General features: G+C 41.5%; 1 protein-coding gene across 8 annotated transcripts in view; it reads left to right on the top strand.

Annotated features, from left to right (window-relative positions):
* LOC101334791 (tyrosine-protein kinase JAK2) overlaps positions 1–16,462 on the top strand; it is a 376,440-nt gene that overhangs the window by 206,847 nt on the left and 153,131 nt on the right. For 5 of the 8 annotated variants that reach the window (XR_012332509.1, XM_073806150.1, XM_073806147.1 and 2 more), the window contains one exon: positions 8,880–8,958. Coding sequence is in view for 5 of the 8 variants with exons in the window: in XM_073806150.1 (XP_073662251.1) it covers positions 8,880–8,958 (79 nt within the window). In the remaining 3 variants the exon portion in view is untranslated. Of the gene's footprint in view, positions 1–7,953; positions 8,574–8,879; positions 8,959–16,462 lie in introns of those variants that run through there. The other 3 variants (XM_019934783.3, XM_019934785.3, XM_019934784.3) reach the window with 3 other exon arrangements.

The raw sequence follows: 16,462 nt of genomic DNA, 5'->3' as shown, positions 1-16,462 counted from the left end.
CAGATGTAGAGAATGGACTTGAGGACGTGGGGAGGGGGAAGGGTAAGCTGGGATGAAGTGAGAGAGTGGTATGGATGTATATACACTACCAAATATAAAGTAGATAGCTAGTGGGAAGCAGCCGCATAGCACAGGGAGATCATCTCGGTGCTTTGTGACCACCTAGAGGGGTGGGATAGGGAGGGTGAGAGGGAGATGCAAGAGGGAGGGGATATGGGTCTATATGTATTCATATAGCTGATTCACTTTGTTATACAGCAGAAACTAACATACCATTGTAAAGCAATTATACTCCAATTAAGATGTTAAAAAAAAAGAATTTAATGAATCATCTTCTATCAGCATATTTAACATCCTGTAGGTAGGGATGTGTATCTCATAGACTCTGGTATAATACTCGAAGAATAAAGGAAATAATACTTACTGCTTGATTACCTCTACAGGAGACAGTATAGTGGAGTTGGTATGAGAGTTATCTCTGAAGCCAGGTCTTCTGGGATTCAGTCTTGCCTCTGCAGAGTTTCTGGAAGGCCCTGGGAAAGTTCTTCTCTGGTCTCAATTTCTTATTTTTGAAATGAAGATAACAGAGGTAGCCATCTCCTAGAGTTGTTGTGAGGCTCAAATGAGTTAATACCTATAAAGCTCTTGAAGAATGACTGGCGTGTTGCACGCACTCTGACGTTACCTATTACCATCAGGAATTTGTTGTTTTCTCTATGTTATCTCATTAAAACCTGAAATTAGTTCTAAAAGGTAGGCACCCATATTATTCTCATTGTGGAGACTAGGAAACAAAAGTTCAGAAAGGTTGAATAAAGAATCCCTAGCTAGGGGACTTCCTGGTGGTCCAGTGGTTAAGACTCCATGCTCCCAATGCAGGGGGCCCAGGCTCGATCCTTGGTCAGGGAACTAGATCCTGCATGCTGCGACTAAGATCCTATGTGCCACAACTAAGACCCGGCGCAGCCAAATAAATAAGTAAATAAATATTAAAAAAAAAAAAAAAAAGAATCCCCAGCTAGTAAAAATCTCTGGCCTTTGTTATTTCACCAGCATTTTCCCAAAGGAATCATTTTCTCCCATAAGAAAAATGGTACAAGGAAGCTAATTTCAAAACTATATTTGAATATGATTGAATAATTGCTTGATCAAGATAGTTGGTGAATTTTATAATTTAATGTTATGTCTACTTTAAAATGTATTAAAGAGGCAAGGATAGGTAGAATAGTGGCTCTGTAACAAACTAGTCTGTGTCTAACATTTGCAGACTACCTGTCATATAATAGGTGTTTTAAAAAATATATGTTGATCGACTGAAATGAATGTTATTTGGAATTTAAAATACCTAAAATTAAAGATTCATGATATCCAGAGTTAGTGAGATTATAGAGAAATGGGCATTGATATACTAGTATGAGATTTTTGAAAGTCAATTTGGCAATAGCCACCAAATTTTTTTTTTTTTTTTTTTTTTGGTGGTACACGGGCCTCTCACTGTTGTGGCCTCTCCCGTTGCGGAGCACACGCTCCAGACGCGCAGGCTCAGCGGCCATGGCTCACGGGCCCAGCCGCTCTGCGGCATGTGGGATCTTCCCGGACCTGGGCACGAACCGGTGTCCCCTGCATCGGCAGGCGGACTCTCAACCACTGCGTCACCAGGGAAGCCCCAATAGCCACCAAATTTTAAATATATATTTATTTTGGCTCAGAGAGTCTACTTGTCTATCCTAGGGAATACTTTTGTGCCCATGGAATGTATGTACAATGATGTTCAAATTTAGCACTTTTTTTAAAAAAAATTAATTATTTTTTATTTTTAGCTGCATTGGGTCTTTGTTTTTGCACGTGGGCTTTCTCTAGTTGGGGCGAGCGGGGGCTACTCTTTGTTGTGGTGTGCGGGCTTCTCATTGCGGTGGCTTCTCTTGTTGTGGAGCATGGGCTCTAGGGATGCGGGCTTCAGTAACTGTGGCAGGTGGGCTCAGTAGTTGTGGCACGTGGGCTTAGTTGCTCCGCGGCATGTGGGATCTTCCTGGACCAGGGCTCGAACCCGTGTCCCCTTCATTGGCAGGCGGATTCTTAACCACTGCGCCACCAGGGAAGTCCTAGCACTGTTTTTAATTGTGAAAATTACAAACCTAAGTGTTCATAAATGGGGGAATTATGTGGTAAGTTATGATGACCCATTTTGTTGAACACTGTGTAAAACATTTAAAAGAATGAGGGAAAGCAATAAATGTTGAACTGAATGGTCTCCAGAAGGTGTTAGGTGAAAAAATGGTAACACAAAAAGTATAGAATTATCCATTTGGTTTATAGAGTTCAAAACTAAATCTATAGGAAATAAGTAGGAAAATGCTTAGAAAAAATTCTGAAAAGTTACACACGAAATAGTTATCAGTGGTTACCTCTGGGAAGTAAAGAGGGCTAGGAAAAGAGGATCAAGAGGAACTTCCACTTTGTATACTTTATCTTCCATATTAGTTGGATTTACCACAAGTAGTATGTATTAATGTTTACTTTGGAATCAAAAAGGAAAAAAGTAGCTTGCTCAACAAATATAAGCCCTTTAATGAGGATAATAGATGCTAAAATGTACAAGACAACCTTTCAAAAGCCTTAAAACATGTCTATTCCAGTAATTAGCAGTTATTTAAAAAATTTTCCAAAGTTATCGTTCCTACTAAAAACTTTATCACTTGTAGTGCTGTTGATCCCCAGAGCATTTCCTGTGGGTAGTAAAAGAGCTGAATTGGTATCTAAGTGGAACGCACTCAATGCTAAAATTCTTGTAGCATTAGAATACCTAGCCAGAGAGTTTGCCTGAGGACTATTACATCATTTCATGCTTGATTTATAACAGATGAAGGCGACAGAGGAAAAAAAAACCAAACCAAACCAAAACAATAGTCAAAAAAACAAAACCACTATTACACAAAAGGAGAAACCAAAGAAATAGTATTTGTTTTTTTTCTCCAAATGAATGGTTATATCAGTGTTCAGTGGGAGACAGTATTAGGTGTGGATGAAAGAAGAAAGTTATTCTCCTGGTTTTTCTCAGTTTCAGTTTGAGGAATGTAGGGTAGTATATTAGTATATGGAGTGGAAGTTAAAATTGAGAACTATGTCATGCAGCATTTTCTGGTCCATTTATGTATTTCATAGGTAACACTGAAATTCAGAGTATTTAACCACATCATTATGATGCCTTAATATCCAATCAGATTTTCCTTTGGTCAGTAGTGTAGATAGCGTGGAGTGACCACAGCAATTATTATAACTATGGCCCAGAAGACTCATAAAATTATTGTTACAGAGAAGGTAGAGTGAAGCAACTTAGAAAAGAAAATTGAACAGTGGTGACAGGAGTGATGTTTTATAGGAGTAGGTATCTTTATTTTCTGCTAACCCATGGGTTCTGTGTAATGTCTTAGATTGTGACTAATACTTGGATAGTTATGCTTGACCTTATGTTTGAAGATCAAATTCCAAAATTGGTGGGTAAATTGGATTTTTAAAAGACATACAGTACAGCACATGGAATATAGCCAACGTTTTATAATAACTTTAAATGGAGTATAATCTACAAAAATTTTGAATCACAAAAAAATAAATGAGAGGAGCTCATATTACAAAAAAATATATACATTTTCCCTGTTGTAATTTGAAGAATATTTTTTTCTTTTCTTTTTCTTTTCTTCTCATCAGTGTACTATAATATCTGTTTCACTCCAGGTTATTTCATTGCAAGTACTCTGACACTACTAGATCTGACACTACTAGATCTGGTTCAAGTAAAAAGGAGAAATTTGTCATAAGGAAGTATTTTCAAGATACCAAATACAGGAAGTTTCTTTGGGCCTTATAAGGAAGAGGAAGCTGAAAAGCTAAGAGGATTCTCATTCCTGGTGAACTCTTTTTTTTCTCTCTTCTGTCTGTGTCAATTCTTTTCTCCCAAAGCAAGTCAGCTTTCTGTGCAAGTCCATGTACATGAATACAGATGGCAGCCATAATTTTAGAGCATGGGTAACTTCACTTTAAGAGAACAAAAAAGTCTGAGCAACTGTCTTTGAATCCCAGTTCCAACTTCCTCAGGAGGGAGATCATGAATGGCTCAGCTTGAGTCAGGTGACAACTCATGGTACAATCAAGGGGTGTGGGTAGCAGGGTCACAAACTGTAACACAGGGGCTAGAGGCTGACTACTCTGGGTGAAGAAGACAGTTCTCAAAGAAAGAAGGCAGAATCCTTAATCTAAATAAGGACTCAGGAATTAACGCTCTGTACACTGATAATTATGCGAGGGGAATTTCTATTTTGAAGAGTGAATCTTGGTATGGATCCTTTTATAAAGAAAAATATTTTTAGTGAATTGGTACTATACCTCAAATGTTTTAAGTTAAATTTTTTTGTAAAGTACAGCATAATTATAATAGACATTTTGCATATTTTGCCAAATAATCATCCTTACCTGAAGGAGGTTATTAATTCCTGGCTTACAGATGGGGAAATTATTTTAGTTTTTATGCACTAACATTAAACTTATTCAGTTATCTCAAGGGAAGGAGGGACCTGCTTGCCAGGAACACCTTTTTCTTTGGGACTATAATGAAGAATGAAAGAATTGATGTAGAGATATACATATGATAAAGGGCAGAGGAAATTTTGAAAAAATTTTTTGCCATATCCAACCTAACTTTGAAATGAATAGTCCTAAAATATCTGGATGATTCAAAGTAAAAAACATTGCTTGCTTGTCTGTCTACCTGATTCACACTCCTGACTTTGTCTTTCGGTCTATATTACTAGACCTGGGATAAATTAGCCTCTCTCCATAGCTGATGCCTTCAGAAAAGTACATCTTCTCTACCCTGGAAGGAAACAATCTAACTTGTGGATCTATCCCCAGTCTTTTGCTTGAGCCTGTTTCCCCTTCCAAGGGGAAGGACTTTCCTATATCTTTTTCTGCTCTCACATTTATGCTCCTCTTGAGAATGTTTTCATTATTTCATCAGTTAATGGCATAGTTTTGTTTTTTAAAAAATACAATTGCAGGTCTTTGCGTTTATCTCTGTTACAACCCAGCCCTTATCATTCCTGCCCACACAGTTTCGTGTCACACAATAAACTGTGACAAATGCTTCAGGATTACTGAGAAAATCCAGCGTATTTCTTATACCCCCCAGCTTGGGGATATCTATAAATTGTCCCCACCACAACCATAATAGGCATTTAATAACTGTGCTAAGGGTTTAAAAATACTTTTTCATCTAATCTTCAAAACAGCTCTTCAAAGAAGATATTCTTATCCTCATTATACTGATGACGAAATGGAAGCTTAGAAAATATAAATGACTTCCTTGGTGAAAACAGTGATTCAAACCTGAGTCAGCCAGACTCTCAACCTTAAGTTCCTAAACGCTGAGCCATGGATTTCCAACCTTTGCACTGAAACCACTTAAGGACTTTAAAAAGAAGTGAATGCCAAAGCCCTATCTAACACATTCTGTCAGTCTTGTTGCAGGTGTGGATTAGGAATGGCAGTCAGGAGCCACTGCCACCATATTCTACTGCAGTAGAATGACAGAACTTGTGGCACAACACCCCATACTTGACAACTGGCTGCTAATTTTTACTTCGAGATATGGCCATACAATCAGTTTTGAATCTGAATGTTTCATCATCCAACCCAACTCACATTTCTTGTTTCTCCATGTTGTGTGAAAGAATGTCTTGAAAGACTTGGTCAAATGTCTTGGAATCCTCTTTTACCATTATCAAAGAATAGAGGAAACTTTCTGAAATATTCGCCCTGGGAGCAAATTTCTAGCTATGTCACTACCAGGGATCACATAAAGAGTTAAAAAGTTCTCCAAAGAGTGAAAAGAGCTAAACATTCCAGGGTAATATTGGCTTAAAATCATAGTATTTTTGGTAAGGAGAGAGGCTTTCACTAGTAGAATGACACTAAGCAAGTCACCTTATCTCTCTGTATGGGTAGATTGATTTCTCGTCTACAAGCCTGTGATTAATATATTTCCCTTGCCCACCCTGTCTTCTCTATCCAAATCACTATTATAAAAAAGAATCCCTTCCCCCACAAGAAACCCTCAATATTTACTATTTCCAAATGGCCTTTCCCTGCAAAAAGGCAGTGGAGTAACAGATACCATGCCTGGTTGAATAAACACATCATTACAAAATATAGAAACATCATTTACTACAATGAATGTATCTGTACTGTTTAGAGTTCTTAAACAGGCTTTTGCCCCCCACCCCTCCCAAAGAGAATGCTTCCATTTCCACAGTTCAGACGACTTTCATTTTAACCCTAACATTAAAGCCACCTTCAGCACTTTATGTTCTTTACGTGGGTCTGTGTTCTGGTTTCTACTCCAGTTAACAGTTTTTGTTTGCAGGAAAAGGGAACTCTTGTGGTGGTTGCTGCTTGTAATTTCAACCTTAACATTCTAAACAGATTTTAGATTTGCTGTTGAGTCACAACTCCTATTTCTAATTTCTTTTTAGAAATTAAACAACGACAACAACAACAACCAAGAACTCTCCAGCATATTTTGCTTGTCAGACAGTAGCCATAGGAATGCAGTTCTCCTGTAAATCCCTTCTTAGGAGAAAACAGGGCTCTAGTTCACTACTTACTTTAAAGAAGTCAGTGTGAATTCAAGTCATTTCCGATCCTGCTATCATTTGCTCAAAGACCTTTTGCAATGGGTCTTATGTAAGAAGAAATGCAGGAGTTGCTTTGGTGAGGTTTATTTAAAGAAACCATTAAATACAAGCTTGACCTGAATCGCAGCATCATTTGTATGGGGAAACAGGGGCTATAAATGCATGTTTTTTTTTTTTTTTTTTTTTCAGATTAACAGAAAGAAGGCTGATGATGAGTGAAAAAGGCCCTACACAGTTGGGTCACAGGCTACTTCTTCGGCCTCACCTCTTACCACTGCCCCTTCCTTCACTGTCCTCCAGCCAGTGACCTCTTTCCCGGTCCTTTGAACAAGCACCTTCCCTTCTCAGGGTCTTTGCCTTTGCTAGTGTTTCTGCATGAAACTCTTTTCCCAGATAGCTCATTCTCATCCTTCGGATCTCTGCTCAAACGTTAGTTTCTCTGGGAGGTCTTTCCTGGCCACTATAACTAAAATAGCACACTGCCTCCTCACTTCCTGCTCCTTTACTTTTCCTAGCGGCAGTTATACTCTGGCACATTATACTGATAAATTAAAAGCATTTTTGTCGCGTTATCAGAATACAAGCTCCCGTGGGGCAAAGAGTATGTGGGTTGTGTTCACATATCATCCTTGGGGTCCTACAGCCTGGCACACAGTAGATGCTCTGTAAATATTTGTTGAATGAATGAATGAGGCTCTTTGGGATGGTAGAAGTTGTTTCTCCTCCTTTGCCAGGCCTTGCCGCCATTCCACAGGCATCTGGGCACCTCATTCCACCTTCACCCCTTTCCAGCAGAGGTGACTGGTTGGAATCAGGCGCACGGAATTGCACTGGCGCGAAACGGTGCGTTGGGTTGCCCCAACCCTCGGCGCTACTTCTCTCGGCCTAGCGGCCTGGACTGTGGAGGGGCAGGTTTGCTGCACCCCGAAGTAGGAGCAAAAGCAAAAAAAGACAACAGTGCGCGGGAGGGGAAAGTCTCTGTGCGGTGCCAGGTTGTGCGCCGAGGGCGCCTTCCCGGCGTGGCTTACTCATTCCCAGCCGCCTCCGGCCACGCACACGGCCATCTGCGGGGGGCCCAGCCCAGCTCAAGTCTCCCCGCCTGCTCACGCCCAGGGGCCACCGCGGGAATCTCCGCGCAAGCTCGCCGGCTTCCCGAGAAGCCACGGTCCTGCGTAGCTAGTCCCCGTCGGCCCCTCCGCGCGCGCCGGGGAAAGCGCGGCCTGGGTGGAGAGGCACACGCGCGCACGCGCAGACCGGGGGCGCACGCCAGGCGCCCGCGCCCGCCCCCGCCCCGCTCCGAGGAGGCCTCAGCCAGCCGTGAACCGGCCGCGGCACCCGAGGCCAACTGGGAGGCTGAGTTGGACGTAAATAGGACGTCCCAGACAGTGTCGCCTGCGGCGCTGAGAAGAAGGTGTGGCTTGGGAGAGGGTGGAGACGACGACTGTGACGGGCTTCCCGGCTGCCCGAAGTGGGAGTGGTGTGGGCTGCCGGAAGGAGAGAGGAAGAGGAGCAGAAGGGGGCAAGCAGCGGCCTCCGCTAGCGGCCTCCGCTGACGGCCTCCCGGGGCGCTGAGAGGCTGGGCCGGCTCCCGGCTCGCTCGTCAGTTCGTGCCGCCGCCTCGGCCACTCGGCCCCGGGGCCCGGACTTGCGGCGCGCGTCGGGGCGGAGGGCTGCTATCGCCGCGCAGGGAGAGGCCCGGTCCTCGCCGCCGAGGGATGTGAGTGGGAGCAGAACCCGCACGGGAGGGCCCCCGAGGGCCCAGCCTGGCGGACGCTCGGACCCTTACCCGCTCCAGGGGCTTCGAAGATCGTGGCCGGGCGGAGGCGCCGGGTAGGAGCAGTCCCTGCGGCCTCGGGGCGCGTCCTCGTCGCCTGATCCGTGCAGCGGGTGGGTGTTATTGCTGCCTGGGCTCCGGCAGCAGTTCTCTCTTCACCCTCCCTCCCACCTCCTGATCCCCGCTTTCCCCTCGCTAGTGGCAGTAAACTTCTCGTCAAGAAAATCCTCCTCTTTAAAAGGGAACCTACAACGGAGTGTCTTGCGTTGATATTTGCATCCTTATGTGTCTGATATTCCTCCTCCCCCTTTACTTATTCCTCTTTAAAATTTTTTAGACATCTGAACAGCCTAGAAAAGAGCATCAATTTCCCCTGGATTTCTGCGGTACTAACTGCTGCTTTTTTTTTTTTTTTTTAGGTTTCGGAAGCAGGCAAGGCAACAAGATGTGACCTGTTTCTCTTCTGCAGAAGAGGCCCTTCCTCCCCTTCCCGCGAAGGTGGGTATGCGATCCTGGCTGCTGTCTTTTTTCGCTGCAGTAAAGACGAGGGTGTCTCGAGCTGTTGTGCGTAGGAAGTCCAGTGGAAGCGTGTGTCGACGGGCAGGGCTCATTGTCGCTTACTCCTTTGAAAATGGCAGTACTGAACTTTGAATATTGCTCTGGGAGGGTAATTTTGGGGGTTATTGTTGCTCTTGGATCCTTTAAGAAACGTTAGTTGTTTGTTTCTCTGCTGATTGTACATTGTCTTTCTTTGCACAGAAAACGTTGTCCGTTACCCTTTCTCCTCAAGCAGCCAAATATTGTTAATCTTTGAACGAGGAACATTTTCAAGTAATAAGAGATACCTATTGAGAGGACAGGTTAGCTGCTCTTGCTGGGGTTTCTGCTACCACACTGAATGCTTCGTGAATGGTTTTATCTGCTTAAGTTTGCTGTGTCGGTTGAATTTACCCATTTTGCTTTCCGGTGGTTATTAATCTGTCAGAAGAAACTCCTTTTCTCTGAATGAAAGGATAGAGGCAGCTGAGTATGTCACAGAGGGGAGGAAGAATGTGGAGAAGGAAACTACAAGTGGGAATAAGAGCGATGACGATTGCTTTTGGTTTCATAATAGGTTTGTACAAGTGAGTTGTTGGGCTATTGCAGATATTCTGATATAACACCCAATAGATATGAAGATGAATAATCAACCTTTGGCCTACCTTTGCCTACCCCCTTCACCTTTTACCACTTTAGGTATGAGAATCACTTGCTTGTATGTGCACATATCTTTTAGTGTGTAACATATCTGCAAAGCAGATGTGTCCAACATTTGCCTTAACAAGTATTTACCTGTACAGGAAAGCTACAGTACTTGCTGACTAGTTAAGCATATAATGCTTGTTTTGGCTCTGAGTGTCCTGTGTTTGGAGTTATTTAGCATGTTTTAGGGACCTGTTAAGGAATAGTTTGTTTCATTTACTGGTTTTTCCTAGTGATTTGAGACAGGTGTCTCAGGTATAGGATGGGAACATGATCTTTTCTCTACTTCACCTGGTTATTGCTGAAAGGTGAGATACTTTTGAGGCAGAATAGGGAAGGACATTGGCTTTGGGGTCAGATCTGGGTTTGAATTCTGGTGTTCCTGCCACTTAATAGTGGTATTATTTAAAATCTCTTTGAGTCTCACTTTCTTATAAGATTGTTGTGAGGATTGAATAAGATTATGCATGCAAAGTAGTACATTGCTTGGCTACTGTGAAAGTCATGGCTGGGCAGGCAAAGGATATTTAGAGAAGGGCACAATGACTGCATAAGGTGATCTGCCAGTGACCAGTGTTTCTTCCTCTTTAGTATAAGGAGAAAAAGGACTTTTATGTCTTGAAGTGGTTAAGGGGTCTTAGAGCGTTTTTATGGAAAGGTTTGACCCTTATCATCTCTCCGCACCCCCCTCCCCCCCACATTTGTGCCGCCCCTACCAACTGTTGTGCTGCCCTCTTGTGGTTAACCATGCTAATAAGAACTTTCTTTTGCTCCTCTCCCATTATTTTTTATTCTTCTCTTTTTTAGGCCCCTTCCCTTTGCTCCCAGTTTCCCAAACTATGTGCTGAGGTGGCCTAGAGTGCCATTGAACCCAAGCATGAACTGATAGTTTGAGGTAGTTCACAGTTTCAACATTAGATTGACACATTCCTTTCTACAATGTCATGTTTTTGCAAAGCTGTATTTTTAGAGGTTGCTCTGATAAAAAGCAACTACTGTATGAAACAGCATACTACAGTGTCATGTTGTCCAATTTGATTCCAGGTTTGAGAGTTTGTACAGTGTCCAACAAGCACTAAGTTATAAGGACATTAACACTTAAGGGGTTTGAACCCACCTACTTAAGTATTTCTTTTGGCCTAAGGGTGCTATGAAAAAATTACTAAGACTAAGAATTTCCTAAATGGAGAAAGTTTGGGAACCTTTGCCTTAGGTTTTGGTTGGCTTTTCTGATAAATTTTTTTAAATGGGAAAACTGCATTTTTTAATGTTGGTCACTAATTGATTCCCCTCCCCACCAAAATTATTCATACAATTATTGATACAGCCGGTTATCAATTTATTGATAAAGCCAGTACTAGCTGATCATAGCTTAGTATATTTACTCTCCTATTTAATATCTTTATAGCTTCTGTCTAGCTCTTTCGTTTTAGGCTAATCCTATTGATTGTCATTCTAGTTACTTTCTGGTTTTTCCAGTACTGTTTTTCTACTAGTATTTTTGACCATCTCCTTAAACATAACATACCTTAAATGAAAATCATCTTTTTATACCCCTTTGTAATTTCCTTCTCTCCTAGCCATATAGGCTTTAAATTAGATGTCATCTTTAAACTACCTCTTTCATTTACCTCATATATTAATCAATTCAACATGTCCTATTCATATTTATTTTGTCATTCATATTTCTGCTTCCCCCACTTTTACCACCTGAATCCCGGGACTCTTATCCTCAGCCTAGAATATTGAAAGTCATATCAACCTCTTAGAATCCAGAGTAGTAAGAAATCAGGTTGAAAATGTGGATTGGAATTAGATTATGGATGGTTTTAAGTGCTAGGATGAGAAGAATGTATCAGCACTTTGCTTCATAGGTAATAGACAAGCTTTAAAAGTTTCAGATTGAGAAGGAACTTGCTTAAAAAAGTATTTTAAGAAAATCACAGTGGCACCAGCACTGGGTAGAGTATGAGTTGGAAAGAGAAGTGATAAAGCTAGGAAAATAATCTGGGCCTGAGGTAATGAGGATTTGGCTTTAGTGAAAATAAGACTGGAGAGATGTCACACAAGGCTTAATTCTGGACTGAATCAGAAAGGAGGATGTAGTGCGGGGAGGGAGAGGAGTAATCAAAAATGACTGAAGTTTTGATCCTCAGTGACAGAGGAAATCAAAGAGTGTTGAAACTCTTAAGATATCTGAGAACATGTGCATTAGGAAACCCAGAGAGGTTTAAAAATGTGGCCAAAGTTACTCACCTAATTGGTGACAAAAAGAGAACTAGGGTTTTATTAATGACAGTACTGACAGAAATAGGTATGAGGTATTAGTAGCTGGTTGACGGGATACGGACAACTGGGCTTATATTTTGGATATGTTGAGTTTGAGGTGACAGTGGGGTAAGTAAGTGAAAATAGATAGCCAGACAGTGGGACAATATGACTAGAACGTAATAGAGAAATTTAAGGCTGGAATTGTGCTTAGAGAGAAGAGCAGTGCATCTGAGATTGAGCCTTGGGAACTACACATAATTAGAGAATGGGTGAAAGAAGAGGAATTGGCAAAGGCGACAAAGATGGAGCAGTCAGTGTGTGAAGCAGGTGGGTGGGTAGGTTAAGAAGGTGGGATTGATTAACAAGTTTACCATTGTTGATCACTGCCAAGAAGTGAGAAGAATCAGAATTTTAAAAGGTCTTGGGACATCTCTGGTGGCGCAGTGGTTAAGAATCCGCCTGCCAATGTAGGTGACACGGGTTCGAGCCCTGGTCCGGGAAGATCCCACGTGCCACAGAGCAACTAAGCCCGTGCGCTACAACTACTGAGCATGTATCTAGAACCCTCGAGCCACAACTACTGAGCCCACGTGCCACAACTACTGAAGACCGTGCGCCTAGAGCCCGTGCTCTGCAACAAGAGAAGCCACCACAGTGAGAAGCCTGCACACCACAACGAAGAGTAGCCCCCTTTCGCCACAACTAGAAAAAGCCTGTGCACAGCAACGAACACCCAATGCAGCCAAAAATAAATAAATTAATTAATTTTTAAAAAAAGAAAGAAAAAGTTCTTAAAAATGTGTACTGCTGTCTTTCCTAATATAAAACCTAGAAAAGCAGAAGAAAGAAGAAAATTGCTTATGGTTTCCCCATGCAGAAATAACCATTGCAAATATTTTGTTCTCTCTAGTATAACAAAAAACCGTTGAATTTGACTTTTGGTTGATCAGTGGAGACTTCTATTCAAAACTCTCCATCCCTGGGACTAATGATGAGAATTTTAGACACAATAAAGACTAGGAGGTATTTTTTGACAGAATGTTTGTCATTCATCTGTGTCCTCTCATATCACACTACACAGGGACCCATATTCCTTATGGGCATTAGCCCTGCATTTATATTATTTGAATGAGTAGACATTCAGTGGTTAGCATTAGACATTCATTGGTCTGTCAGTTTAGACAACTAACCTCTAGGTGCAATTGTACTGGTAAGATCTGAATAAAATGATAAGGTATTAATTGCTAAAAGGAAAGAGAAATTCTTGGTTGATAACTTATAAAACTGAAGGTAGTATAATTAAGAGTATTCAGATTAGGAAAGGACAAAGGAAGTGTTATCTGTTTTTGAAGCCTGTACAGTATAGCTATTCTAAAGGTGAATGAGGTAGAGATAGTCCATGGGCTATTTATTTTGCTTGAATGAGTATTTTGATCTTCACAAGGACACTCTTCTGCCTTTTATGGTATCAGTCCTTGGGAATAGGGCATTCATTATTGCTTACTAGGTTATTTTAATAAATTCTGATTATGAAATATGCCAGTAGGTAATATTTTTATAATATAAAAGGTAGTGTGATGTGAGGAAGTACACTGTTTTGGAAGTCAGGGGATCAAGGACTGACTGCTGTCAATATGGTGTGTGATTTTGAGCAAGTCACATAATCAGTGAGTCTTGTTTTTTCCTCATTTGCAAAATGAAGGAGTGGACTAAATTTTTTAAAAAACTGTGTACTTTAAAAAGGTGAAATCACATGGTAAAGTGTGTATAAAGTTTAAGAAGTAAATGGTTTAAATGTTTATAACAAAAAACAGCAGCCCCTTGCCTCTGCCCCCCTCCCCGCATCTCTGATTCTTGTTCTCCAGGAAACCACTTTCAAATCTTAAAACAGTGTCTTCTGGTACTTAGCTCCATATGTGTAAATAACACAATCCACCATCAATAGGCCCCTTTCCTCCAATTCTGTATCTGTACCTGTACTCTGCCCTTCCCTCCTTTACAATGTATGTACTATTCAGTGTCCCATGTAAGACTTCTTCATCTATTTGGGTAGAGGAAACCATCCCCTTTTGCCTTCAAGGACTTTAGCACTGTATTTCTCTCTCCTTTTCTTGCATTCTCAATTTTTCCCTCTACTGGATCATTTCCATTAGTATGTATTTTAGTTGCTATTACTTTGTGACAAAACCACCCCACAACTTAGTGATGAAAAATAACTACTTTATTAGACTCATATTACGAGTCAGTATTTCAGATAGAGCACACCAGAGATGACTTGTTTCCCCTCTACAGTGTCTAGGACCTCAGTTGGGAAGAGTTGCTGGCTGGGGGTAATTTGGAGGTAGAGGGCTAGAATCATCTGGAGGTGTCTTCACTCACATGACTGGTAATTGACACTGGCTGCTGACTCAGATCTCAGCTGGGGCTCTTAACTGGAACATGTACATGTGGCTTGGGCTTCCTTAAAATATCGGGGCCTCAGGGTAGTTGGCTTTCTTACCTGGTGAGTCAGGGTTTAAAAGTGAGTATTTCAGTGAACATGGCGAAGTGGGGGTGGGGAATAGACTGCTTCTTGTGTTACCCAACCAGGTTCCTTTGCCTGATGTGCAGGAAGCCACATGCTGAGATGCTGAGGTTTGCAGCAGAGAAAATGTTTACTCACGGGGCAGCCAAGTGAGGAGACTGGAGAACAAATCTCAAATCTGCCTTCCCGAAAGTGAAGCGCTTGGGATATTTATGGAATAAAGGAGAATGGTGGTCTGAGGCATGGGGAAAGGTGATTGGAAGCAGGAAAAAAGTGCAGTAATTGAAGTTCTGCACAGGCACAACTGAGCTACAGGCTTCTACATGGGGTGCATGTTCAGAAAATGGTGGCATTAGTATGATCTGAGGGTGGAGCTTTGGGTCTTCTGACATGAAAAGGTGATCCAATGGACAATCAGGCAGTCCCAGTTGAATGGGTGGTGGTCTCAGCTGGGTTGAGCTGGTCAAGAACTAGCTCCTGAAAAACAACTTAGGCAAGCATTATTATAGTGACTTGTAGTCTAAGGTGTTATTTATGAGAAAGCTATGGGGAGTTTAGATATATTGCTTGGCTAATGACTGTTAGCTATATGGATTTTAAAATCAACTAAAGGCAGGCGATTAAAAGCAAGTGAGTCAGGTTAGGTTTGGTGGACCTAATCAGGTTAGCCCTCGGTATAAATTGGGGAGTGGCAAGGTCACATTGTGGAAGAAAACATGGGATAGGAGATTTTGTTATGGCTATCTCTGGACAATATTATTGCCATAATTGCCATTTTGCCACACTTCACATCCCTCCTATGTCCAAAATACACTAACCCCTTCCTCAGAGACCTCTAATTCACATCCCATAATGACATCGCTCAAAATCCAGTATCTCATCATTGAAATCAGGTCCAGGTGAAGATGAGGTTCCTTGGGTATGGTTTCTTGAGAATGATTCCTCTATAACTGAAGACCTGTGAAAAGACAAGTAATATGCCCCCACATAATTAAACTACAAGATTGGAAAGGCATGCATTAACTGCATTAGACATTCCTGTTCAAAAAAGAGGGAAAAAAGGAGTCACATGGCATTCTATAGCAACTCCAAAACCTGGCTATGTGCATGATGGCAGTTCCTTGATTAGAGTTCAGTCCTGTTCCCTGGAAGTTGTTCTTAGTGGGCCGTGGCATCTTCTTTTGGTCTTTGGCTTCACCTTCTGAATCATTTTGTTTTTCCCCAGAAGAACTGACCTTGTTTGCCGCTGAGTAAGTTTCTGAGCTTGCTTCCTGCCTGTAGTAGTTTGGGGTCCAAATGCCTCCTTTTATTTTATATTATTACTGTCCCTTTCATTCTAAGCTAATGTAACTCCAGTAAAAACTTTGTGGACTTCCTGTGTGTCAGTTCATAGTCTACTCCATCAGACAAAAGTCATACCCACAAATCTGTTTTGAGAGGAACTTTTTGCTACCTTAGGCTTCTGTGAAGCTGCTGTAGAACAATATCCTTAAGATCCTAAGGTAATCTCTTGTTTGAAAGGATCTGTGAGGTACTGATTCAGATCTTTCTGAGGTCTGAACAGTGGTCCCACTCTAGATTTGGTTTTTGCCTTGAGGCCCTTTCTTTAAGAACATTTTGCTGGCTGAAAAGACTGTTTTTAGCCCTTTACATTTCATTGAAATTCCACTCAGAAAGCGAATAGCTCATTTTTTATTTCCTCTTGCTGCTCTTTCACTTATAAAGGCAGATAGAAGAAGCTAGCTGTTTCTTCAACATTCTACCTAGAATCTTCTTAATTTATTAAGTGTATGTTTTATTTTCCATGTTACCATAGGTGATAGTTTTGCTAAACTTTACTATATAACAAGGATCTCCTTTTATTTAGCTTTCAATAGTATTTTCCTCTTTTTCCTTTAAGCCCTCACTGACAGCCTCCTTGAGGCCAGTTAAGTTTCCATTAAATCTCTTCAAGGCCCTTTAAAT

Source organism: Tursiops truncatus, chromosome 6 (genome assembly GCF_011762595.2).
Source record: "Tursiops truncatus isolate mTurTru1 chromosome 6, mTurTru1.mat.Y, whole genome shotgun sequence".
NCBI classification, from domain to species: Eukaryota; Metazoa; Chordata; class Mammalia; order Artiodactyla; family Delphinidae; genus Tursiops; species Tursiops truncatus.
Note: the sequence above shows the minus strand (reverse complement) of the source record. Positions and strands in the feature narration are given on the sequence as shown.